The 25,944-nt window shown below is 61.3% G+C and overlaps 1 protein-coding gene across 2 annotated transcripts; it reads right to left on the bottom strand.

Moving 5' to 3' along the window:
* Positions 1-2,891: 2,891 nt before the first annotated feature.
* TP53I11 (tumor protein p53 inducible protein 11) lies at positions 2,892-20,489 on the bottom strand. 2 transcript variants are annotated; one of them, XM_058527102.1, is made up of 8 exons: positions 20,374-20,489; positions 9,459-9,561; positions 8,662-8,821; positions 7,991-8,049; positions 7,716-7,764; positions 7,230-7,326; positions 5,748-5,849; positions 2,892-5,262 (listed from the first exon to the last, which is right to left on the bottom strand). In XM_058527102.1, exons 3-8 carry the CDS (start codon positions 8,788-8,790, stop codon positions 5,129-5,131), a joined length of 570 nt encoding a protein of 189 aa, XP_058383085.1. In that variant the 5' UTR covers positions 8,791-8,821; positions 9,459-9,561; positions 20,374-20,489; the 3' UTR covers positions 2,892-5,128. The 2 variants fall into 2 exon arrangements, with proteins under 2 accessions (XP_058383085.1, XP_058383084.1); XM_058527101.1 differs by having other exon boundaries at positions 9,484-9,561; positions 20,374-20,488.
* Between the last annotated feature and the right edge of the window lie 5,455 nt (positions 20,490-25,944).

The following is a 25,944-nucleotide window of genomic DNA, read 5'->3' as shown; positions in this document are numbered from 1 at the left end:
TAACAAAACGAAATGAAGACAAAAATACGGACTGCTGTCCCCCACCTGGACTCGCGGGGATGCCACGGGCTCTCCGCGGGGGCCCCAGCGCCTGAGCCCGGGATGCAGGCTGCTCTAGAGACCAAAGGAACACCGGGACCCGGTCCCTCCTCGGCCCAGCCGGACCCCCGCGACCCCGGGCCGGGCCCTCTCCTCGTCGCTTCCGGACCTGGTGCCAAGGGAGTGACGATTTAGGCAACAAGGAGGCAAAAGCAAATCTCAGAGAGAGGGCGCCAAAGCCCAGCGGTCCTAGGAGATCCCGTCACCACGTCCTTAAGGATTGGAACCCACGTGCAATCTCTGCTCCTCCGAGAATGGAGCTGTCCCTGCCTCGGGCTGGGGCCAAGAGTGGCCTTCGGACACTGGATCCAAGGATGGCCCAGCTGGAGAGATCCTTGCCTGTCCCGTCCACTGGGCCAAATAATCTGGAAGGCCCAGAGAGGGGCAGCTCCTCATCCATAGTCACACAGCACATGCATGACGGTTCTGAACGGGGACCGGGTGACAGGCTGCCTGTCATTCCTTCCAGGGCTCTGTCAGTCCCAGCAGATCAGCTGCTCAGACCCCTCCCTGACCGCAGCATCCAGGTTTCCCCAGAAGAGAGAGGGCAGGCTGGCCAGGAACTGCTCTTCCAAGCTCCACAGCTAAGAAAATTCTGGATTCTGTCCCCCCTGCCCTCCTCCCGCCTCCCCACACTGCTAAGCCCCCAGGGACACACACATGGACACACGCCACAGTTCCTTTTCCACACTGCCCACTGCTCCCCACGAGCCCCTCCCCTTCCCTGTTCACCATCAACGCCCTGGCTCCCAGGCTGGAAGGAACCCCCAAGACCATCTGGTTCTCCTCCTGAGGCTTGGATGTCTTCCACAAGATCCCTGCCAAGACTTCTCTACCCTCTTCTTGCACACCTCCAGGGACGGGGAGCTCACTACCTCCCAAGACAGCCTCCTTGCCTTTGGACTGCTCTGACTTTAGCATCACCTCAATACACAGAAGAGGTCTGTTTTTCTGTGGCTCTGTCCATGGCATCCCTCTTGCTCTCTCTCCTTCCCAAAGTGTGAAGACCACACATTGTCTCCCCTGAGTCCCCTTATCTCCAGGCTAAAGAACTCCAGGGCATTGTGGCCATTTCTGCCGTGACCTGGTTTCCTGTCCCTTCATGTCCACAGCACATTGCTGAGTGTTCCCTCCAGGCCCAGGCAGGGAGAGGTTTCCCCACAGACTCATTCACACCCACACAGCACCCACAAGTCAGCTCCTCATTGCTGGCTTCAGGTTCTAGACCAGTGTTGGCAGCTGACGGCAAGATGCCTTGACCCCAATCAGTCAGGAGTGGCCACCGGAGGCTGTGCAGAGGCTCCTAGGTTGGGCCTGGCCTCAGTGGGAGGGCAGTGTGATCTTGATTGATTAGTGATGTCTGCCATGGGCATGGGAGTGGGAGGGCCAGCATGGTGCTGCTCCCCTCTCCTCTCTCCACTGTTCCTCTTCAGGGTCTGGGAAGAGCCCACGGTGTCTCACAGGCCATGTGCCAGCGTCCAGCCTCCCCTCCTGCTCTCCAGACACTGGGAGACAGAGCTGCTGCCCAGATCCCAGGGCTCCCCTACTTTGCCAACCGCCCCCTCTGACATGTGGCCAGAGTTCTGTGCCTGCTGGAAAAATTCCTTTGACCCTCCTCGCATCCTTCCCTTTCCCCCTCCCACTGTCCCCATCAGTCCTGGTCCTCCCCCCAGGTCTCTGAGCTGGGTTTTTCCAGATTGCCCCTGTAGCTGCCTGTCCTGGCAACTCGATGACTGGACGTCCCTGGCACCCAGGGGACCCTGCAGCGGGTCCCCCAGCGCAGGCTGAGAAGGGCTTGCCCTCTAGACACACCCACAGGCTCAGCTCCAGCTTCCAGCCAAGGCACACAGCTGGTCTGAGGTTGACAGGAACCATCAGAACAAGCTGGGGGGTCAAGGGCAAACTGGGCGGCTGTGTGGGTCCAGTCCCAGGAGGTCCCTGCTGCCCAGGAGAACCTGGGGCCTTCCCAGTGAGGAGGAGCCTGGCTTCCAGCACCCCCAGCTCCCAGTCTCTCCCACCCCCACCCCTCCTGGCCCCCTGAGGAGGAAGGAAGCTCACGGGGGAACATCTGGCTGAGGTGGTTGGTTCACCGGTGGATGTGAAACTCCCCTCCCAAAGGCCCTTCCAGAAAGGTGCCAGGGAGCCCTGAATAGGCCCCACTGACCACACATGGGGCTGGGGCGGGAAAGCAGGCAGTCCTTGCCCCCGGCAGCACTAGCCCAGGTGGGCAGCTATCCACACTCCTTGGGGCGTGGAAGACGACAGCTCCGCCCCATTGAGAGGATCCTCTCAGGCTCCCAGACGTGGCTGGGCTGGTCAAGACACAGCCCATAACAGGTGCTGCTGCCAGCTGCTGGGGAGCTGGGGGACAGGGTAGAGAGGCCTCTGTGCCAAGACTTCCTCGCCGCCACTAACAGGCCAGGTTACCTCTGCTGGCCACACACCCCACCCCATTCTGGAAGCCACCTTCCTGCTCCCAAGCTGCTGCCTCTTGGAGAAGGGACTACATCTTAGGGGCTGGGGCCCTCCTCGCCTCCCACGCCCCTCTCTCCTACCCATACCTAAGGGGCCCAGACGGGATCCCCCAAACCAGCCGAGGCCCCAGCACCCCGCTCTCCCCAGAAGCCCCCTCTTCCCTTCCCCCTGTGGGTCTATGTCGAAAGTCTATTTTGAAACCTCCACGTTCCTCACGGTAGATAGCAGAGCTAACTTATCATGTGTATTTCCTGTGAGCCCCCCCTTTTATATTATATATCAAAAGGAGTTTTGTAATATAAACAGGATGCCCACACTGATGGTTTTGCACTGGTTTTTGTGACCATTTCTTACAAAAAGAAAAAGGAATGAAGAATAAATAGTGACCGTGAAGAAAGGTGGTCTTGATTTGGGGGTGGGGGTGAGAGGGCTGGGGGGGCAGGTGCCTGGCAAGAGGGCGCTGGGTCCCAGTGGCAACGGCTTTTCTGGGTCTTCCCAAACCTTTAGGATGGGGAGCTGGGCCTTCTTCCCTAGATTTGTGGGCTCCTTTGTCCCTCTCCCCTTTGTAATTGTCTCCTCCCCAACCACACCTCCCCCTTGTCCTAACGTGCCCCGCACCCCGGGCCATATGTCTGTCCGCCAGACCCCCTCCCTCCGGGCCTCACTCCGATGTTTAGCCCAGCAGCACGGGACTTCACGAGCACCGCTCTGTGCCACAACCTGGGCATGCCCACGTCAGCGGGCCCTCACTGCCACCCCGTGCGGCAAGGCCAAGCCACCCCCACCCCCAGGCTGAGAGAAAGGGGGCTTAGCGGGCTCAGCCGAGATGCCCAACCCAGAGACTGACCCCAAAGCCCGCACTGCCACTTCCCTGCCTGCCTCCCCCTGGGGAATCTACCCGCCGTGCCCAGAGATCATTAGGACAAACTGTCCATCACCCACGGGAGGCTCAGCCAGGCCTTAAAAGGCATGGTCAGATGGAGGACGTGGCCTTGGCCTGCAGGCACTGACCCCTGGCCACCACGCCACCTCCCAAAGGTGGCAGTGGCCCCCGGCCCGCGCAGGGCTTGGTGGCCGGGGAGCGAGGGCTCCTGGAGATGCACGAGCTTCAGTGGCAAGAGACGGACGCCAGCAAAGAGCAGGCCCGTCCCCCGTGCCCAGGGTCCCTCCCGCTGGGGCTCTCCTCAGCTGTGACGGCAGTGGTGCCGCCCTTCTCTGCCGGGCTCTGGGCATGTGGCTACAGGGACAGCAGGACACAGGGGAGGGCAGTGTGGGGCCCCTAAGGACCACCCATGTCCCCCCAAACACACTCTACTCCAAGACGGGAAGGGAGTCGGGGCCCGGGCTGCTTCTCTGCACGCCTGTCCCCAGTCCTGGGGGCTGCCCTTCCTGGTGGGCACACTCGTGTCCTGGGGAACAGGAGGGAAGGAGAACACTGGGAGCACTCAGCTGCCGGGAAGGGGCAGGGCGCGGCCTTCAGCTCTGAGGGCGCGGGCTCTCCCCCTTCTCCAGGGCATGGGGTGGGGGCTGAGAGGGGGGCCTGCTGAAATATTTCTGTTTGTTTCCCCCACTGAGATTGAAGGGCCCCCAGCCCTAGTCAGCCAGGCCTAGGGGCCAGCCCAGGCCGGAGGTCCCGAGGGCGGCACCCTGGGGAGGGGGCGACGGGGGGCGGGGCTGAGCCAGGTGGCCCTCAGACCCTGGAGGACATGTCAAGGGACAAGGAAATGCCACTGCTTTTCTTTCTTCCTCAACCCAAACCCCCTCCCTCACAGGTGGCCTCCATCTGGGGTCATCTCTGTGTCCACCTGTCAGGGCCGGCCTGTGGGTGAGGCCACTGACCCAGGCCACTGGGGGGAGGGGGCTCCTAGGGGCCTCCAGAGCAGCCTAGAGCAAGGCCCCAGGAGCGCCCGTGGTGGCCAGGCCTGGGGCTGGAGACAGGGCTCTGGCTGACTGTGGCCCACCTCGCGGAAGGGCTGTAAGGGGAGTGTCAGGTCCACACAGCCAGCTGGGCTGGGGAAGGGCCGAGTGTGTGCTCAGGGGATGGAGGGACCCCCACACATGGGGAGGGCCCATGTGCAGGAGCGGGGGCACAGGGTCAAGTTCTCGGGGCTTCCAGGATAGACAGAGCCCAGTTCAGCTGCTCGGGCACCAGACTGGCCGGGGGTGGCGGGGAGGACAGGGAGGCGGCCACAGCCTCTCTCGAAGGAAAGGAGGGCCTCCTGGCAGACGGGGCCAGAGCCCCGCCTCAGCCCCATGCCCCCGTGACTCAAGCTCTCCGTCGGCGTCTGTCCAGGGGGTCCAGAGGCCAAGAGGCCCAAGAAAAGGAGGCGGCACTGTGTGGGGCGAGGGACGGGGTGCGGAGGCCCCGTCCCCCCCAAACCTGAAAGCCAGGCGATCGCAGCGTCCACAGTGCCCGGGAGGAGAGGAGGGCGGCCACCCCCGCCTGCCTGGGGCAGGGCTGGGGCAAGCAGGGTCCTTCCGGGCGTCCAAGAACAAAAGGGAAACTGAGGCCCCAGGGCCTCCCTGCGCAGAGGGGCCCCGGCCCGGTGGGAGGCTAGACTTTCTTGGGTTTCCGGCCGACTTGGTAATAGTAGTAAATGCTGATGGCAACGAACAGGAGGCGGCTCGCCAGGAGCAGCAGGGTCCCCGTGGACACGAGGCCCGTCTCGGCCAGCGTGGCAGTGACCACTGTGGAAGAAAGGCCGGGAGAAGTCAGAGGTCAGAGAAGGGGTGTGCCTCCCCCTGGTGATGCCACGCTGACCCCCGCCCTGAGCCAGGGGTCCGCCAGCTGGGACAAGCAGGACCTGCCCCCTCACCCGACGCCACAGACAAGTCTGATGTCCCCACGGGGCAGGTACTGGGGGAGCACGTGGGCAAACCGGGGTGTGCTGTTACCCCCGTGCTGGGAACAGAGTGAGCGATGGGCACGGAAGGCTGCAGGTGCGCGGGCGTGTGGGAGGCTGTGGATATGCAGGTGTGTATTCAGGAAGCCACAGGGAAGAGTCAGGTGTGGAGCACAGGTGTGCGGGCACACAGGTAAACACAGCCCCACGAGTCCCTCCCCTCAGGCCTTCATCACTTCTGGAAACCCAGGTGGACAGAGCCAGAAGGGGGGGGCGCAGCTGCCCTGCCCGCACCCCCGCCCCTCCCTCACTGCCCGCCTCAGGACTCACCCAAGAACTGTACCCCGAAGTAGCAGGCTTCGGTGAGCAGAGTCCACCGGATGATGACCTTCTCCGCCGTGTAGAGCGCGTTCCACATGATCAGGGAGATGCCTGGGGCGGGGACAGAGAGCGGATGGGGGCGGGGCAGCCTGACCCCCACCCCCTTGGGGACAGGGGCAGGGGCAGGGGCCTGGTCTTCCTCCCCGTGGCCTTATAAGGCGAGGTAGCCGGGATCTCGACTTCCACATCTCCTGCTCCCACTCACATTCCTCAAATTAAAACACATCTGTCCATCCCCGTCCAGTTCCTTCCAGATCCGACTCGGCTGCGTCAGCCAATAAGCTCCTTCCCGTCCATGTAACCTCCAGCTCACCAGAGGACGCCGGGCAAGTCCGTCCCCTCCCTGGGGCTGTCTTTTCAGTTGTGAAAGGGGAGAACTGAGCCCGTATCAGATACTATGACCATTCTGCATTGATGGCGTCTACTGAGTTAGTGGGTTACCTGGTCCCCCCATCATTTTCTTTCCCACTGTGCTCCTGGAGACAGAGAACCTGAGCCCAGTCAGGGATCACTAAGGAAGTCCCCGGGGGAGGCGGTGGGCCATATTTTTTAGTAGAACCACCAGCTTAGCCTCAACCTCTTACCGTGTCTGCCAGCTCTGAACACCAGATACGCTCTCATTCTATTTCAACAAACCAACCCCACAATCCGTAACTCCAGCTCTCCACCGCGTGGGTGAAGGGTTTGAAGCCGCCCCCATCTCCACCGCCCCTGCCCCAGAGGTACTGGAGCCGGCCTTTGAGGTTGAGTAGAAGTGCAGTGGGCACAAGGCTCAGCAAACTGCACGTGCAAAGGCACGGAGGCCTTCTGAAACCAGGGATGGGGCATCCTGAGGTGTGGCTGGAGTGCAGGGCCCCCCGGGGGATGGGGGAAGGTAGGTTTGGAAAGGCAGGCTGGATCCACCCCACAGAGGACCCTGAAGGCCAGGTGGAGCTGGGACTAAAGTCTGCAGGCAACAGGGAGCCATAGAGTGTTTTGGAGGAAGGGAGGGACACTATCTGTGCTGGGTTTGAAAGCTGTAACTCAGCTTCCTAACAGGCACCATGTGACTCAGATGAGAGGAAACAAATGGGAGGCCCAAGGGTGTGAGGGTATTTGCAGACGCTGTGTTGATTTTGCCTCCTCCTCTAGGCTGTGAAGCCCCTGGAAGGCAGGGCCCGGTCTCATTCACCTCTGTACCCCAGTGCACAGGCGGGCACTACACACAGCGGGCACTCACTAACTACTTGTCCCACGGGATGGCAAAGACAGAGCCCCAGTTCCCCCAGTGGCCACAAGATGGCAGCACACACCCAGCAGAGAGACTCATCAGCTGAACGGGGGCTGGGAAGGGGAGCCCCAGCACAGAGGAAGGCTCCCCAGGTTCCCCTCAGGCCAGGTTGGTCCCCCAGCTGCCCATCCCTCCCCCACAGTGCGCCCAGTGATACCCACTGAGGAGGGCGCCACCGTAGAGGCGGATGGGGGTCTTGCTGGTCACCTGGGCTCCATCGAAGACGGCGTCATAGAGCTGGTGGGGGAAGGCGAGGGCCTGCGGACAGCGGGCGGGAGGCTCAGGGTGAGGGGGTCCCTGTTGAAACTCCCCCTGCACATCTCCTCCTTCCCCGGGGAGCAGGGCCGGGACCTTGACCCCCCACCCCTCCATGCCAGGACAGAAGGGGCTGGGGTGCCCAGGGGCCAGGAGTCCGGGCCATGGGCGATGGACCTGGGATGCCCCAGGCAGGTGGGGCACAGGTGGGGGAGTGTCGGGAGCCAGGAAGGTGGAGGCAGCCAGACAGCCTGGACAGGGGGCCTCAGCATGACGGCCATGGGGGGAGAGGGAGCCGGGGCCCAGGGCAGGGGAGGAGCCCCCGCGAGGCCCAGACGTGCGGCAGGGGGAGTGAGACCCAGGGCCAGGTCCCCGGGGAGGCGGGGGCTCACCATGATGGCAATGCCGGAGAAGAGCACGGCAGAAACAAGCTGCCAGAGCCTGGGGGCGTGGAGAGGAAGGTCACAGCCAGGCCCCCACGGCCACCCAGGCCCCAGGGGACCCTCCCCTCCCCAGCCGAGGAGCCCAGGGGTGGCTGGTTTGGGGGGAGGGAATGAGATGGGATGGAATCGAGGTCAACACGACACAGGGCAAGGCTGCCAAGATGGGGTCTCAGGCAGCCCCTCCCCATGACCCTGCCCCCCCAGACTCACACGTAAATGCTCACCTCAGCCCCAGAGGTTCCCGAACAGTAAACTTGATTTCATTGCCCAAGACCTGGCTGATCTGTGGACACAGGGGCGTCAGAGGCAACAATGAGAAGGCAGCTGACAGCACGCCCAGCCCACTCGCCCCCTCCCAGAGCCCCTCGCACACCCAGGGACCCCCGGGACCTCTGCTTAGCCAAGGGGCCACCCAGGCAGGGAGGGTCACCCCCTCTCTGCCTCCCTGACACCACGGCTTAAAGGAAGCTGAAAATACAGTGGCTGAGAAGGACAGCTCAGAGGTCTGCAGACGGGGGCTTGAAGGCCACTTCCTGGTGTGGCCTCAGGGAAGTCCTAAACCTCTTCGAGCCTCAGTTTCCTCATCTGTAAAATGGGTTAATAACTATATCGCCGCCTCCCAGGGCCAGCAAGAAGATTAAATAATGCTTACAGAGCAGTTGTGCAATACTGCGCACATAAAACGCACTCATTCTAATGATGGGTTTTCCTTTTTATTATTCCCCTGACGTCTCTATTTTAAGTTTCCAGAAAAATGTGCTACGTCCAGGGGCTTGTGCAGCTATAGGGGCCTCGGCTACTCTTCTCCCCATGACGGGCCAGCCCCGCCTCCCCACACTGGTGCTCAGCGGTGGACCCCAGGCGTGGCCGGCTCCAGGCGCCCTCTGCGGCCCACCTTGGAGCGGTGGATCTCCCCGTCGTCATCCTCCCCGCCCACGCCCAGGATCTTGCGGGTCTTCAGGCGGCTCACAAGGTCCGTCTGGCTGTGCTTCTTCATGAGAGGGGGAGGCTGCTTGGCCGCCATCTTGTCGGGGAACCCAGCGTCCGTGGAACGGCTGAGGGGAGACACAGACCTCTGGTCCTGCGCAGTTTCCAGGCCTCTCCCCTCTTCCGGCCTCAGCTTCCTCATCTGTAAAATGGGCTGGGGCGGATGCTCCCAAGGCCCGTCTAGCTCTGCCAGCCCGTCTGGCCTAAGTGGACATGGCACACCCCAGGTGACCGGGCTGGATGGAGCCTCACAGCTGGCCCTGGAGGGGAGTTTGGGCCCAGACGAGGCACTGGGCTGGATGGGGCCCACACCCAGAAGTTCCTGGGAGAGGTGGGGGTAAAGAGGGGCTTGGGCTCCGTCAGGCAAACAAGGTCCAGAAGAGGGGAGGATCTGCCCAACCTGGGGCGGGGGTCCTGAGCCCGTGCGGGGTCCAGGACCCCCAGTGACCTTTCCCCATCCCTGCTGCCCAGCACGCACTCCCCCCCTCGCTCACGTCTCCCAGAGGACCTCCTTCAAAGCCACCAGGGCTGAAACAATGGGAGGGGGTGGCCGTGGGACCCGCTGAGCCAGAGGAGAGCAGCCAGCAGTGTTGGCAGCGGTCCTGTGGCTGCAGTCCAGGCCTCGTCCCCTCCCTGCCACTGGCACCACCCTCAGCCTCGCCCCCTCCGTGTCTGCCCCCCGTCCCCCACAGCCCCCAACCCCACCTGGAGCCAGGTCTCGAACACCTACTGTGTGCAGGCACTGAGCTGGGCGACGGAGACGCAGAGAGGAGCACGTGCCCGTCCTCACCTTGGGTCAGCACAAAACCTACACAGGGGAGACAGGACTGTCAGCCGCAGTGAGGTAAAGGCTTCCGGAAGCTTCCCCGGGGGGTGGCACTGGGCTCCTCTAATCACAGCCGCCCTGCAGGATGGGGACCATTGACACCCATTCTACAGATGAGGAAACCGAGCTCAATGCAGTTCCACCGAGACGGGTGAACAGCACTAGTACCCCCACCCCGCCGTGTGCCCCCCAGCGCCAGGGGCCTCCCTTATTCCAGCATCTCATTGCCACCCATGGCCCCCTCTGGCAGAGCAGGAAAACCACCGCCGTTCACAGACAAGGCTCAGAAGTCGCCTGTCCCTCAGCCAGGGGACCTGAGCTGGGCTTGCCGGACCTCCCTGACCAGTCCTCGGACCCCAGTCTTAGCGTTGTGTGGCCCCAGGCTGGCCCTGTGGCCAGGGCTGCCAGAGGCAGAAATGTCCCCAGGTCACCTGTGGTCCTCCAGCCTCCCAGCGTCTTAAAACAAAATAAAGCAGCCAGCAAATAAACATTAAAACAGAGAGCCCCATTGTGGGGTATTTGGACGATGTGGATAAATACACTTGGAAAAACTAGGCAGGTAGCTACCAGCTTGAGTTTGGAAATACCAGCAAGAGTGGGTAGCGGGGTCTTCAGTGAGAGCGATGCCCCCCCAGCCTGGTCCTCATCGGTAAACGGGGGCAGTGACGCCTCCCCTCCACACCCCCGCCCGGGGACACGGGAGGTGGCTGGTGGTGACCAGGAAGGCAGTCCCAGGGCCCGATGCCAGTGGGCGGGGAGGCAGCCGGCCCCACGGGGAGCCGGGGTTTAACCGCACTGCTCCACGGGGCCCTGGACACCATCACAACATCTCAGCCACTTGTCACCACCTCCTTGTGAATCCAGATAGCAGCTATAACCAGCCTGGCGGCCCTCCCGCTGCCAGGTGGGCCCGAGCAGGGCTGCCCACACCCGGGCACACCACAGCTCGGCCCCATCCACCCCTCCGCGATGGCACCGCCCACCGGGCAGCCGGGCCCCCACCCTTCCTCTTCCCGCCTCCCCTCTGGCCTTATCTCATTTACGCACAGCACAGCCATAGCTACCTTTTTTTGTTGTACAGTTATGTGAATTTCAGCACACACACAGAGTCATGTAACCACCACCACCAAATCAGGACACAGGGCAGTGGCATCGCCCCAAAAACTCCCTCGTGCTGTCCCAGCCACACCCTCCCCTCACCCCTGATCCCTGGCAATCCCTGATCTGCTGTCTGTCAGTAGTTTTGTTTCTGTTTTTTCAAATATGTTAGATAAATGGAATCATATAGTGAATAACCTTTCGAGACTGGCTTCTCTCATTCAGCGTAATGCCTTTGAGATTCCCCCAAGCTGTCGTGCGCATCAACAGTCCACTCCTCTTCACGGCATAGTATGCTTCCGTGGAGAGACGGACCGTTCATCCAGTCACTCACAGGAGGACAGCTGTGTCGTTTCTAGATTGTGACGATTATGAGTAGAGCTGCTATAAACACCTGTGTACAGGTTTTTGTGTGACCATAAGTTTTCATTTCTCGAAGGTAAATCCCCAGGAGTGGAATTATACTGAGTTGTACGGTAAATCTACTTTTAACTCTGGGAGAAAGTGCTCAACTGTTCCACAGAGTGGCAAACCACTGACATCGCCCACGATGCATGGGCGGTCCAGTTCCTCGGCGTCCTCGCCAGCTCCAGGTATGGGGAGGCCTTATGCGCGCCCTTCAGGTAGGACCCCCTGGCCGTTTAACCTTCTCGCCCAGGCCGGCTGTGCTACCTAACTCAGTCCTTACCGGCCCTGTGACTCAGGTAAGTCACTCACTGCTCTGAGCCTCGGTTTTCCCCATCTGTGAAAGGGAGCTACGATTCTCACCTCCTAGAGATCTAGGGGCCAAAAGAGAAGCTTGGTCAGAGCACGGGGTGCAGCAACTGCACATTGAAATGCAGGAATCGCATTTCATGAGGATGTGCTGTGAGCCAGGTACAGGCGGTGGGACAGGGCCCCTGCCCCTAAGTGGCTCACAGCCTGGGTGGGGACAGGGGCGCTGATCTGTCAGCCATCAATCAGAGCAAGTTGCTTCTCCTCCGAGCCCCAGTGCTCTCATCTGTGAAATGGAAACAACAGCCCTTGTTTTCCCCCAGGGGTGGGTAAGGAGAAACAAAATCACGGACAGGAAGTGCTTTATAAAGTGCCAGTGAACTACTTCAGCTGGACAGCTGAGGCCACACTCTCTCAGTTCAAATCCCGCCCCTACCACTTCTTAGCTGTGTGACCGTGGGCAGGTCACTCAACCTCTCTGTGCCTCAGTCTCCCGATCTGTAGTTGGGAAAATGAAGAGTCTTGCCTCATAGGGATGCTGTGAGAATATCCATCTCCATGAAGGGCGTGGGGCAGAGCTGGGACCATGCAAAGTGCTGGATTGAGATGGCATTTAGACACAGACCCTCGCACCCTCCCCAAATCCCCCATGTGGCAGTGGCTCTGGGGTGGAGGCCAGGGCGGATCAGGAGGGGGCCTAACTAGCACTTCCTGAGGTCTCCACCCCACCGGACAAAGCCCCCAGACCCCAGTCTCACGGCATAAGGCCGACACTCGGGCCACAGCCCACCTGCCTGGGCTCTCAGAGATCCCAGCTCAGTCAGCAGCGTTCCCCTGCCCGACAGCCCTCTCCACCGCACACACAGTGCTACCCTCCGCACCACAGGCCCGAGCCCGAAAAGCGAAGGCCGCGGGCGTGGCAGTGCCAGCCTGCTGGGGCTGAGGACAGAAGGGGACGATGGCGTCCTGGCTCCACTGAACACCCCACGTCACTCTTAGGTGGGACAGCTTTATCCACAGGCACTGCCGTCGGTACCTGGGCTGGTGGGACCCACTGTGGACCCCCCAGAGTCCAGCCCAGCAGCGAGCTCACCATCAACAAAGGGCCCTGTGGCCGCCCAGGGAGAGTGAGACCTTGAACTTGACCTCCAGGGAACAGGGTGCCCTGCACCTGCCTCTGCGAAGTGAGCTGCTCTGAGCACCAAGCTCCGTCCCTTCTGCACCCAGGACTGGGCCCTGCCTGGGGGGTGGGCGGGCAGCTGCAACACTCCTACACACCCGCCAGCCCCGAAACAGGACCCCCCATCTGCCCTTGAACTCTCCTCCCCTTCAGGGCCACTCCGGGCGTTTCTTTGAGGCCCGGCCCCACTAAGTGAGGACAGAGGGAGCCTCCCTCCACTCCACTCCCTGCCCCCTGGCTGAACACGGGCTTTGGGGCAGCCAGACATGGGTTTGAATCCTGGGTCTGCCCTCTTCCCAGCTGCAGAGCCTTGGGCAAGTCACGGCCGCTCTCCCAGCCTGTGTCCACCCCTGCGACACGGGGGTAATAAGACCCTCTCTGCGGCAGAGCTGGAGGATAGAGAGGGCGCGCGGGCGGTGTCTGCGGCCAGGTGCCCAGCCCGGGACAGGCCTGGCGCACGCTCCCTCTGCTCCCCTCTCTTCACTCAGCCGTGCACAATGGAAAAAGCCTGCCTATCGGGCTGCCATGCTGCCTTTCCCAGACCGGCTGCCTTCCGAAGGGCCCCCAGGGCATCCCCGGTGCAGGCTGCCCGAGGCCAGAGGCCCGAGAAAGGCGTGGGCAAGAGGCTGCCCCTCCACCGCCACGCTTACCTGGGAGGACCTGCCAAGCAAGGAGAAGGGACAATGGCTTGTAGGCCCCCAGCCCTCGAGTTCCCAACCCTCGGCATTCTGCCCCTGGCTGCCTCTCTGACCTCAATTCCCAAGAAAGCGGGCAAATCATTGTGCTTTTAACAGATGAATCACTGCCCACCAGGAAGGCCCTCCGCTCCCCCCACCTCGATGCCCCTTGTTCTTCGTGATCTTTGCACAGCCCCCCCTCCGGGGCGCCTTCCCCAGGGAACTGTGCCCTCCCTCCTCTGGACTCGCAAGGGTCTCAGCAGGGACGACCACTGGCCACTTCCAGCCCAGACTCCTGGTCTCTTCATGGGCGCCTAGGCTCCCTGAGACCAACGATCTGAAGGCAGGGCTGTACTGTGCCCATCAGAGAGACTGCCCGCTGGGCCTGGGCACCTTTGTCAGCACAGGGGAATGAGCGACAGTCGGGCCGAGGAAGCAGGCCGCCCCAACCCCACCCAGAACACTCCAGCTCACACCCAGTTCCACTGGCAGGGCCCAAGGGAGGCTCTGTGCAGACACACGCTGGACCTGGCAGGGAGCTGAGGATCTGCCCCAGGCCACATGTGCGCTGGTGGCAGGAGAGCGGGGAAGGGGCTTTGCAGTCAGACTGAGCCGGGCTGGAATCTGGGCACCCCTACCGGCCAGGTGACCCCGGGCAAGTGGGTCATGGGGAGCCGGAGACCCCAGATCTCCAGCTCTCGGCAGAGGGCCTGGCCTAGGGGGCGCCCAGGAGACGGTGGGGGTTGGGGCTGGGTGAGACACGGCCCCCACCGCCTCAGAAAGCAGCAGCCATCACTGGAAGACAAGCGCCACGGAGCAGGGGGTCTGGTTTTGTTCACAGGGCCTGGGACGGTTCCGGCACATGAGGAGCTCAACAAAATAAATATTCGTGAGAAATCAGAGAGTGGGGGGAAGGGTCGAGAGGCCCCCTGCTGGCCAAGGTCCCACTCCTGCAGCCCCCTCCCCTTCCTCATGTTGGGGGAACATCTGAGGCCAGGAAGGAACATGCCCAGAGAGCTCCCAGTGGCAGGCAGACAGAGGGGCCAGGACTGGGCAGAGGCCCAGCAAAGCCGCCAGAGACGGAAGGAAGCCAGGAGAGGAGGGGAGCGGCTCACCAGGGGTACAAGTGTCACGGGAGGATGACAGAGTTGGGGGGGGTGTACTTAATGACTGGGCAGACTTGGGGTCAAACCCCAATGCTTTATCTTGATTGTTCTGTGACCTCAGGAAAGTTACTTAACCTCTCTGAGCCTCCATCACTTTCTCTGTGAAACCCCCCTCCTCCCTCTTCTTAGCTCACAGGGCGGTGATGAGCATACTCAGGAAAGGCAGTCGGGGGCCTGGCACCTGCTCTGTGCCCCATCAAGGACAATAATGAATAACATTAGGGGCGGCTGCAGGGCCAGCCCTGGCAGCAGATCAGATGGGGCCGGGACACCGTCCCCATGCTGGTCCTGGGGGACTCCTCCTAACCCCCCTGTAGCATTCCCAGGAAGCCTGGTTTCCATAGAGACGGATGGACTGCAGAGCTGTCCCCACCATGGAGACTGCCCATGAGGGCCAGCTGGGAACCTGACTGCAAGCAGGGGCGGGTAGGGGCCTGGGGCCCAGAACACCCCCTAGCTGCTGAGTGTCCACTTCCTTCTCAAACAAGACCCTCTGTGGAGGGGGAGCACACCTGTCCCCCTCATCTGGTAAGGAGAGCATCCTCCCCAGGGCTGGAGGTGGGGACAAGTCCTTCCAGACCAGAAGCTCCTGGAATGCCCGCCACGACTCTACGAGAATGGCTGTATTATCCCCCCATTTTACAGATGAGGAAACTGAGGCTTGAGGGACTTATTCAAGTGTCTCTTGGGGGAAGCAGCAGAGCTGAAATTCAAAGCAAATTCCTATGCTTTAACTGGATATCCTGAGAGAGGCTGGTGTGTCTGGGGGTGTTCTTTGCTCAGCCTGATCCCCAAAAAGAACGAAGCTCCGAGCCATCTTCCCCATCCAGTCTCCTCTTGAAAGTTCCCGGCAGGTGGCCAGCCTCCCTTGGGTTAAGGCCCTGTGGCTCCAGCAGGACCTGGGAAGGGCAGCAGGGAGACCCATTGTTCTGTTATCGCATTGGTGCAGAATAGCTGGAAATGGGGCCTGGGGCAGGGCAGCACCAGGGCAGGGGGCAGTGAGAGACGCGCCGGGGGCGGGAGAAGCGGAGGCAGGGAGAGAGCCCAGCAAGCAGGCCCCTGCGCCATCCACCCGTAGTCCCTTCCTGGGGCACCCATCACCCCCCTGGGCAAGACGGGGTCTACAGACTCCCAGGCAGAGCCCACCGCCAGGGCCCAAGCAGAGCAAGTCTCGCATCTCAGGGGCCACAACAGGGAGGTTGGGGGTAAAGGGACCTGTGTTAGAATCCCAGCTCTGCATTACCAGCCCTGTGCCTTTGGGCAGATTTACCTCCGGGAGCCCCCATTCCTTCACTGCGAGTGGGGGTGATAACGTCTGACTTACTAGGTTGTCAGGAGGGCTGGAGCCAGACTGGGAAGTCACAGGACACAGAGGAACCTCCAAGGACCAGCTGCGATACTGACCTCAGGGCGGCCTCTGGGGTGCAGGTTGTGGGGGGGTCTCAGGGCCCACGGGTAAGTGGGGAGCCGAGGCGAGGCTGCCATGGGCACAGCTTCCTGGCAGCGTGTCCCTCGACAGCATAATTATTCTGAAGGCCGGGCCTGCCATCCTCGGTCTTGTCTCTCGAGAGCACGGTGAGCCAGCCGAGGGCAGGGCTGTGCCATCCGTCTCTCTTGTGTCCCGGCATCACTGCCGGCTCAGAAGGACGAGGATGACAGAGGGTAGAACTGGCAGGGGAGAGGGAGGGGGACAATGCGAATCCTGCTGGGATGACACACCCAGTCCCCACGACAAAGAAAGGGATTCCACGCCCCACTTCCAGGAACCTCCAGGAACGTGGCAGCTGGCAGCAAAGGATGTACGTTGAACTAGAAGGCTGGCAGGTGAGCCCTGAGTCACTGGGCTGGGAGACAGGACAGCTGAGGCCACCAGCAGACTCTGCCTTCCTGGGTAAGCCAGGGCCCGACCTCGGGACTCAGTTTCCCCACCTAAAAAAATGGGAGTGTGGTCTCTAGGGCCCCTCCTGGCTGTAAAATTCATGATTTGGCTTCCAAACCCTGCTGCTTACTAGCCACACTGCAGCAAGCAAGGCCCCAGCCCAAGATGCCGCCACCAAGTGCCACCACCCCTCACTGCTCCAGCGACCAACATACATTCTGTCTCTCTACTGGTTCTTTCTTTTGAAGGTGCCTAATTTCCAGAAAAGCAGAGGGAAGCCCAGACTTTCATCACAAACATCTCCAAAGCTTCAGGGACAAAAAATAAACACTCCCTGCTGTGTTGGAGGATGAGAGGGGCAGAGCAGGGCAGAGGGCAAGGAGGGGACATCCCTGGGGACCTCACCCAGGGGTCTGAGCTGCTGCTGTGTGCAAGGCGGGTCCAGCCCTCTGAGGGCCTGCCATCCGTCACCACTCAGAAGTCACTGAGAGGGTCTTCCTGCCCCTACTGTCACTCACAAAGGGCAGAGCACGTGGAGAATTCCTGTCCTTTTCAACCCAGGGTGGGCCAGCCTCCCCCAGACCCAGTGGCCATATCACAGCCCTCAAAGGTGGCTGGTGCTTCCAGATCCCATGGGGCCAGAGGTCTCGTGAGAAGGCGACAGACACATCCCTCCCCCTTCCCACCCCTCCCGCCTCCCTAGCTACCCAGGAACTTGGAGAAGGAGGAGGGAGGGTGGGAGGGGAGTCTCCTTGAAGGATGCTCCACCATTTTGAGCCAACTTTTTCAGAAGCAAGTGGTGATTTGCCTTCTAGAGGTGTTGGGGGAGGCAGGCAGAAGAGTCCCTGTACTTTTCCCAGGACGCTGATGGGCCAGAGCCACAGTCCAGGACCGACCATCTCCCCCAGGGTTCGGGGCTCTGGCTTAGCGGTTAAAGGAGTAGGTCACCACTCCAGAGGCCCGGGCTTAAATCCTGACTCTACCATTAGCTGCGTGGCCTTGGGCCAGAGACACCACCTCTCTGGGCCTCAGCTTCCTCATCTGTTAAATGGGTGTGATAATGACACCTCCCTCCCACTGATGAAAAGATACACAAAGAACACCTGGAATAGTACTCGTTTTGCAGTGAATGCACAATAATACTGTCACTGTGGTCATTTTCAGACTGGAAGACTCAAGTTCTTTGCTTCAGTTTCCCCCTTACCCATATCAGCTTCAAAACAGGTCCCCTGCCAGGGCCCACATGTGGATACAGAATGAGGTGCTTACAAGGGGGTGGCCGCAGGGAGGAAACAGGAAGAGAGAGAACAGGATCCCTCTGGGTCAGGAGGAAGATGCTGCCCCGAGTGCACTGACTCCAGGCAGGCCAGGAGAACCTGGGGAGGGGGCTGGCAACAGGCTACAGAGACATGGAAACCCTTGGGGTACCAAGCCTGGGTGGCTCCCCTCCATGTCCCCGCACTTGGCCAGACCTGGCCCTGGGAGGGGCACGTTGAGGGAGAAGGGAAAGTATTATGGGCCAGGACTCAGAACATCAGGCACCCCGCCCCACAGCTGCCACTCCTGGACCCCATGTCCTGGGGAGACTAATAGGCTGTTTCTGAGCATCACCTCCCTCATCTGTGAAATGGGGACCCTTCATCCCTTCTCAGCCAGCCTTGCCTCCTATCTCTTCCGCACCCCCACTCCACCCTGGCTGCACTGGCTCCTTGCTGTTCCTCAAATACAGCAGGCACATTCCAGCCTCAGGGCCTTTGCACAGGCTGCTCTCTCTGCAGGATCTTTACTTCCCAAGCTACCCCCACAGCTCACCTCTTCAAAGCCTTAGCTCAAAAGTCGCCTCTTCTGGGAGGCCTCCCTGACCACTCTATTTAAAACAGTAATCCCACCCCTGACCTCAACACTCAACTCCCCCCCCCCATTTTCCAATATGCTATATAATTTGCTTATTTATTTTATTAGTTACTTGCCCCTCCCCTTTTAAGCCTCAGCTCCATGAGGGCAAGATCTTTATTTTGTCCCCAGCTGTCTCCCAGGGCCTGGAACTATGCCTGGCACTCTGTTCACTCAATCGTTTTTACCACAAAGCTCACAAACACTTCGTTCAATAAGTGAAAGTAAAGAACAGTCCACACCGTGTGAATATCAGGGGTCATTGTTAACTCCACTCCCCATCCTACTCTGCACCTTAGGAGGAGCAAACCCTTTCTCCAGCAGAGGGGGTGGGGCTAGCCTAAAACCTTGGGGGAGGGGAGACAGCTGAGTGTGGGGTGGAGAGGCTGCGGGGGCCCTGGGGGCAGCGCCCCGCGGAGAACAGGCCTGAGCTGTGGGTCCGGCGGTGGAGCCCCGCGCGGGTGGAGGGCTCTGGGCCTCAGCCCTCCACTCCAAATTTGGAAGGACTGATTAAGCTGCCAGCGCGTGGGCGGAGAACGAGAAGCCAGGGCAGCTGGTTCCCAGGATACCGGGGCCAGAGGGGACCTTGGGGCCCAGACGGCCCATTTTACAGATGGGATAACACAGGCCTGGGGGATACGCAGTGTCTTATTTCCTAACAACCCAGCAAGAAAAATCTTCCCTCCCCCTGGGCTGAGAGTGGGGCTGCGGCTGAGAGAATGGACAGTGGCCCTCCTGGCCCTCCAGTAATCCCCCCCACCCCGCCCCGTGTCCCTGGCCTCTGCCGGCTGCAGAAAAAGAGGGTCGTGGCCCCCTCTTCATGGGCCGCCAGGGCTGGAGGTACAAGAGGCCGCACGGTTGGGGTGTCAACCCGGCCTTCTCCCCGCAGGGCGGCCCCACCAGGAAAAGTTTGTCTGGAGATAACCAGGAACCGCGGGGCGGCGGGGCGAGGCGGCCTCGGCCGACCGCGCTGGGCTTTGGAGGAACCTGGGGATTTTCGGGCCCCGCCCCCACCGCCCCCGCGGAGAAACCCGCTCCTCCAGGGCGGCGGGCGGGGCCCGGGACTGGGTGGGGCGAAGGAGGGGGAGCGAGGGGGCTCCGAGCGAGCGCCGACCCTGGGGGCGCGCAGAGGGTGGGCGCGGCGCTCTGGCCGTTCCTCTGCAGACCCCCGCGCGCGTGCGAGCATTATGCCCACCGCAGGGGGCCCCCGCCCACCCAGCGCCATACCAATGGCCCTACACTGCCCCCTTCCTGCTGAGCGCGCGACTTAGGGGAGAGTGGGGGGCGTCGGTCGCCACCTGTGCTTCCCCTGCCCGCCGCGGCCAACAACGGGGGCTTAGGCGCGGCTTCGGTTTCTGCCTCTCCCCGCATCCCCTGGGGTCTCTCCCCGTCTTGCCCCTCCCCCCTCCAGGGTGTGCTTTATCTCCCTGCTCCAGGCGCTCATCCACCTTCTGAGACCCTGGCCTGAAGGCTGCGGACCCCAGGCGGGGAGCTCCGGGCGGTTGGGCGCCACGGATCCTCCCGCCCAGCACCCCTGCCCACGGCCCCGCGAACCAGAAGGTCGTGCCAGACTTGTGGGCAGCGGGATCTCCGCCACCTCGGTCCACGGCCCTGCGGGGGCGAAGCGGGGAGGCGGGGGACTCGCAAGTTTGTGCCGCGTACTCCTGAGGCCCGGGAACAATGGAAGGGGGGCGGAGGGGAGAGATGGAGGGGGGAGGGGACAGACAGCCACAGCCGAGCGCGGGGACCGAGTAAGACCCCAGGGAGAAAGAAACTGCTTTTCGCTCCGTTTCTCTTGCTCCGGAGCAGAGAGCGCGAGCCCGAGAGGGGGAGGCCGAGGGCGAAATCAACAGCCCAAGAGGGAGGAGACGGCGGAGCGTGCAAGCCGGGAGAGAGAGGGAAACCGAGTCAGAGGGAAAGGCAGGGAGCCGAGATCGCGAAGGAGAGGAACAGAAGAGGCTGCGGGACGGCGCCTTGGAGAGCCGAGGAGGGGACCCCTGGGGTCCCGGCAGCATCCGCCGGTGCCAAGCGATCGCGGGGCGCCCGGCTTGCGCGCCTGGGATCCTCACTGTCCCCAGCGGGCCCTGCGGCCGCACGAGCCCCACTGGGCTGCGCTGCGCAGGCACCGGCCGGCGGCGCGAGGGGAACGTGCGAGGCTCCGAGGCGGCGGCGGGGAACAGAACTTACGTTGCTAGCGCATGCTGGCGCCGGCGCTGCGCGGAGCTGGCGTGCCAGGGGACCGGGGCCTCGGGCGCCTCACATCGCGCCGCCCGCGCGCGCAGGGCAGGGCCGGGCCGGGCTGGGCTGGACTGCGCGCGGAGCCCTGCGCCGCCGGGGTTTGCCCGAGTCTGGCGGCCCGCGCTGGTCCCTCCTCTCCGTGCCGCGCACAAGCCAATGGCGCGCCGTCCCCTCCCACGCGCCGGGCTGCCTCGCCCCCGAGGGTGGCCGGCGGGGCGGGCGGGAGAGAGGGGCTGGGGGGACTGGGCTCCGGGGCTCCCCAGCAGAGGCTTTCCCGCAGAACGCCTGCGGGGGGCGCGCTCACGCCCCGGGAGAAGGCGCTTGGGAATCAAGACCGAGGGCCCGCGCCGCCCAGGAAGACTTTCTTGGCAAGTTCTGAAGACTGCGCCCCTTTTGTGAGACCATCAACACCCCCATGGGCTGGCAAACCACACTGTCTTAAATATCCTCTGGGTATCCCCTGGGGCCTAGGCCAGTGTCTAAAATGGAAGAGTTTTAGCTGGAAGATACCCAAGTATGTAGTAACACAGCGACAACAGCGGTCACCGTCCGCTGGGCGCCCGCGCGGTGCCAGGCACGTCGTGCTCAAGGAGCTACAAGTATTAACTCATTTGATTCTCACAACCAACCTATGAGGGGGGGATGAGTAATCCCATTTTCCAGATGGCTGTTTGATTTCATTTAGCCTTCTGGCTTCCAGCCTAGGCCCACCTTACTCTCCCCCTGCTTGGTGTGACTTTGCCAAATAACTTGACCCCCGCTCCCACACACACCTTCTTCATCCTCCCCCCGCCTCTGCGATGTTACTGTAAATTGCACTGTCACCGGACTAGGATCTTATCTGGGGCTCCTGGACATGTGAGGAGGGCACAGTTGAGAGACCCTTTATCTCGTAGATCCTGGGGGGGCAAGGCTGGGGAGAATGGAGTTTGGAGGTCCTGGAGGCTCTCTGGGAGCCTTTCAGCCTAAAAGAAGGAGGCTCCTACAAACGACACTATCCCTCGCCCCCCCACCCCCCTCCCGAATCTGGGCTCATTTCAACCCCCATGACCAGTAATGTGCTCTCCCACCCCAACTCTTACCACCCTGCACCCCCTTCCTTAGAAAAACGTCCACATCTCTTCATCTTGTCTTGGGGGTGTGTGTGTGTGTGTGTGTGTGTGTGTGTGTGTGTGTGTATGTGGGGGTGTGTGTGTGGAGGGAGGAGGAAGGCAAGGTTGTTGACGTGCTCCATTTTACAAGCCAAGTAAATGGGGCAGAGAGAGCTGAGTGGCTGCCCCAGGCGTCTCGCCAGGTGGGCATTTTGACTCCAGGTCTGAGTTCTTCCTGCACCGGTTCCCTTAAGGGTTAATCACGCAGGCTCTGGAATCAGACTGCCCTGGTTCAAATCCAGGCTCGGCCTTTTGGTGACAGTGCGGCCTTGGGCACGGTCCTTAACCTCTAGGTGTCTGGTTTCCTGGGTCTACAAAATGGGGACCACCCAAGGTAAGAGCCGCCTGTGGTTGTTGGGGAGATGTCTAGTTACGCGGGGCATCTCACACTTATTGAGTGCGGACTGTGTGCCAGGCACTCAGAGCTGGCGTGCCAAGCAGACTCCCACTGCCCTCGCCAGAGCTGGGACTCGGCTGGGACTGTGCCCTTGACGTGGAGTAGACGGTACAGCGCCTGGCTCATAGGAAGTGCTCGGTGACTGTTAGCTGTCCTGATCACCAAGGTAACAACTCTGATCCCGAGGCACCGCTGTGGCCCACATTGCCGCCATTCCTGCTCCCAGCCACGCACCCTGCCACTAATGAGTGAATGAGTGAATGAGTGAATGAATGACTACAGACCGGGATTGTTCCTAGGGGTGTTGAGTGAAGCACAGACCCGCGAGCCCCTGACTCAGGGCTCAGTAATAGTCTTTGTTATAACAGTCTCAGCTCGCGGCCTTAACAGAGCTGGCTCAGGCTGGGATGATGAATTCATCTGCCGCTCCTTCCTCTGCCTTCGCAGCACGCAGGGATCTGGGTTGCTGAAGGGAGGGCACCAGCCTTGCTAGCGTGCAGTGTCACCCCTCATTGTTCTCCCTGCCTTGGAGACACTATCAGGCCTCCCCTGGGTGTGACCACTGGATGTACCCAAGAGCCTGACCCTACATCAACAGAAAGAGGGACTTTGTAACAGTCACCCCAAGATCTGCAACGTGGAAGGGGCTGCCTTAGTGTAGTAGTGAGCACCCTGTCGCCAGCAGCATGCAAGCAGAAGCCAGGCAGAGTCGATGAGGGATGCTAAAGGGGGGGTTCACGCCTCAGGTGGCGTTTGCTGTGGATAACCTTTGAGCCCTGGGTGTCCTGATTCTTGTTCTCTCGGTTTCCCAAGCCCACTAGCCCGGAGGCTGGGAGCACAGGCCGCCCCACCATCCTTCACGAAGGAGGCAGTCCTGACGGGGCCTGCCTGTGTGCCGGGCCCGGGGCGGTGTGCTGGGCCCAGGGCGGGGAGCAGGCCCCAGTCCCCGTCCTTGAGGAGCTCACAGCCCCTGGGAGACAGACAGGCACACAGACAGCAGCAGCGGAAACAGCTCACAATAACAGGCAACGTGGTTGAGGGGCCGGAGGAGAAGGAAGGGGCTCTCTCCATGACCCACCCCCACCGCATCCGCTTCCCTAAAGTGCTCGCCCGTTAGAAGTCTCCTTCTCTTCCTTCCTATGCGCCTTTCTAAAGGGATGTGCGTCTGCTTCAGGAACATTCCTTCAACCGCCATTCTGCCCTTAACTCTTCTGCGTTACCTCGCCTTTACATTGGGCGTAAAGAAATTCACCTCGCTGGGCTGTCACGAGGATGAAAACACGTTGGGAAAGCGCTCCCCAAATCTAGGCAAGGATGGGTGCTTGACACACGGGAACAATCAGGTGTCATCATTATTTACAGCACAGGAGGAGGAACACTGTGAGGAGAGAGAGGGGTTAGGACCCTGGCTCTGCTCCTCCCCAGCTCTGTGACCCTCTGCGGCACAGAGAAATGGAAATACAAAAATACTGCCTCTCAGCGCTCATGAGAGTCAAGTGAGGCAATTAGAGGAAAAAGGTTTGCAAAATGGAAATGCTGATTCCTATTATTATCGGTTCTCGTTATTGTGAAATGTTTCCCTGAAGCCCCAGGAGGGCGGGGCTGGGGGTGGAGCCGGAGACGGCCAGCTGGGGGCGGGTCACTCCCCTCCAGCCTCCCACAGGAGCCTGGGAGCAGCTGGGCCTCCATCTGCTCGGCCCCTCAGCAGGGGCGAGCGTCTCCTCCGTGCAGCCCTGCTGCCCGGGTGTGGCACGTGAGTGTGTGAGTGTGCCTGTGCAGGTGGGTGCTGGAAGGTGGAACGGGCACAGGGAATGCCAGTGTCTGTGGCCAGAAATCACCTGTGGATTGTGAATCCTGGGCAAGAATGCGGATCCCACTGGATTTCAAAGACGCCAGCAGTGGGACTGGTGTTGGCACCCAGGGGGTGGGAGAGAGAGGCTGGGGAGTGCGGGTTGGGTCTGGTCTTCCGGTGTAGGGCCTGGGCATAGGTCTCAGCGGGAACCCCCTCCCTAGGGATGGGGGCACGTGGAGGAAGAGGATGTTGTCAGAGGCCTGTTGTGGTTGAACCCAGAGGGCATGGAGCTGATGGACCTGAGTTCAAATCCAAGTTGTGGGACCACGGGCCAGTGCCTCCATTTCTCTGAGCCTCAGTTTGCTCATCTGTAAAATGCGGATAATGGAAGGGCCTACCTCCTAGGGGTTGTTGGGAGTGTAACAGAGAGGATGCATGTGAAGCTCTTAGCAAGGAGCAGGCACATATAAACTTCTGCTGCCGGTATTATTAGGCAGCCCAGAAGGAGGGCGGGAGAGGGCTTTGGCAGGTGCTGGTGCTTTGTAAGCTGGAAAAGGTAGCTCCAGGGTAAGGGTTGTCAAGCTGGGGTTAGTCGAAGCTGCCACAAGCAGCACCATCTTGGCCCAGGCCAAAGGGCCCCGTCCCGGGACACAGGGACGCAGCGAGGCAGGGAGCGGGCTCTCCTAGTCCCCGCTGTTCCCCATCCTGCTTCCCCTCACTCCCTCTAGCCCTTCCTTCCCTGTGAGCAGCCCGGCAGGAAGGCCTCTGGGGCTTTGCTCTCCGCCCCTGGGGGTCGCAGGCCTAGCACAGCCTTGGAGACTGGGAGCAGCTGGGAGCTCAGGAACTCTGAGGCAGGCAGGCCTCCCGCACACAGCCGGCCCGGCCTCCAGCTAGGGAGACTGCCCAGGCCTCCCCCCCTCCACCCACTCCCCCCCAGCCGCCCTCCCTCCTGTGACCCACCCCACCCCCAGCCCCGAGAGTGCTGCTCCGGGACTCCCGAATGTCAAGCAGCTCCTCACCTGCCGGAGCGACAGCCCAGTAGGAGGGGGTGGGAGCAAGGAGGCTCAGCCCTCCCCAAAGGCCCGGGGCCAGAGGAGCACGGCCAGCCCTTTCCCATTTCCAGTGGGGCGAGGCTCAAGGGGGCAGGTGAGAGCAGGGCTGGGAGTTAGACCATCCTGGAGTTAGGGTCAAGCCCCTAATCCTCTGCTAACTAGCTCTGTGGCCTCAGGCAAGTTACTCAACCTTTCTGAGCCGCAGTTTCTTCACCTGTCCAATGGAAAGAGGAAAATTGCGATGACCCGCAGGGTCCTTGGACGATTAAGTCCTGAGCTCGGGCCTGGCTCCTAGTGAGTGCTCAGTAAGTGTTCACTGACTCAATGAATGAATAAAATGTGGAAATGGCAGTGAGTGGGGATGGAGGGGGGCGCGTGTGGCCGTCTGCAGGAAAGCCACCTTCCCCCAGCTGGGAGAGTAGGGGGATGTCTGGGGGCTGTGTATCCTAGGCCCAGGACACCCGCTGCTCTGTGCTGGTGTGAAGGGGGAACTCCCCAAACTGAGGGTAGAGTCTGGACTATCTCTCTGGGCCCGGTGACGCATCCACAAACCAAACGAGAGCCCCTGGTGGGTCCACACTCTCTCTAAGTGCTGAGTACTGACCGAGAAAAGAATTGCTGTGTGAGTGTGCAGCAGCTGGACCCTCGGCTTGGGAGACCCCCAGAACCCCTTCACAGTGAGAGCCTACAGCAGCCACTCTGGGCTGTGAGGTCAGGGCCTTGGCCCCTGGGTGGCCGGCTAGGGCTGCAGCCAGCACCTCACCTGCCTCCTGCCCAAGGGATGCTAGGCTACTTGGGTACCACACCCCAGAGGGCGTCCTCATCATCTCAGTAGAGAGCACTCTGAGCCCTTCTCCGTGCCAGGCCCTGGTCTAGGTGCTTTACATGGATTTAATCTTAACACATCTCATAAGGTGGGTACCATTATTAGTCCCATTCTATAGATGAGGAAACTGAGGCCCACTGAGTTACATAACTTGCCCAAGGCCACACCCTAGAAAGCAGCAAGGTCAGGACTGGAACCCCAGGGAGGCTGGTGCAGTGCCCCCGATGGCTCTAGCTGTGCTGGTGACCCAGGGAGGGATGGCTGATCCTCCACAAAACCGTGCCACTCCTTGCCCCACCCTG

This window comes from Diceros bicornis, chromosome 31, assembly GCF_020826845.1.
Source record: "Diceros bicornis minor isolate mBicDic1 chromosome 31, mDicBic1.mat.cur, whole genome shotgun sequence".
Lineage (NCBI taxonomy): Eukaryota > Metazoa > Chordata > Mammalia > Perissodactyla > Rhinocerotidae > Diceros > Diceros bicornis.
The sequence above is the reverse complement of the archived record's forward strand: the minus strand, read 5'-3'. Positions and strand labels throughout refer to the sequence as shown.

Coding starts and splice junctions, on each gene's coding strand:
- TP53I11 (XM_058527102.1), bottom strand. CDS start 8,790: ATGGCGGCCAAGCAGCCTCCCCCTCTCATGAAGAAGCACAGCCAGACG. Junction 7,765..7,990: donor CGGGAACCTCTGGGGCTGAG/GTGAGCATTTAC, acceptor CCACGCCCCCAG/GCTCTGGCAGCTTGTTTCTG. Junction 5,263..5,747: donor CTTCGGGGTACAGTTCTTGG/GTGAGTCCTGAG, acceptor TTTCTTCCACAG/TGGTCACTGCCACGCTGGCC.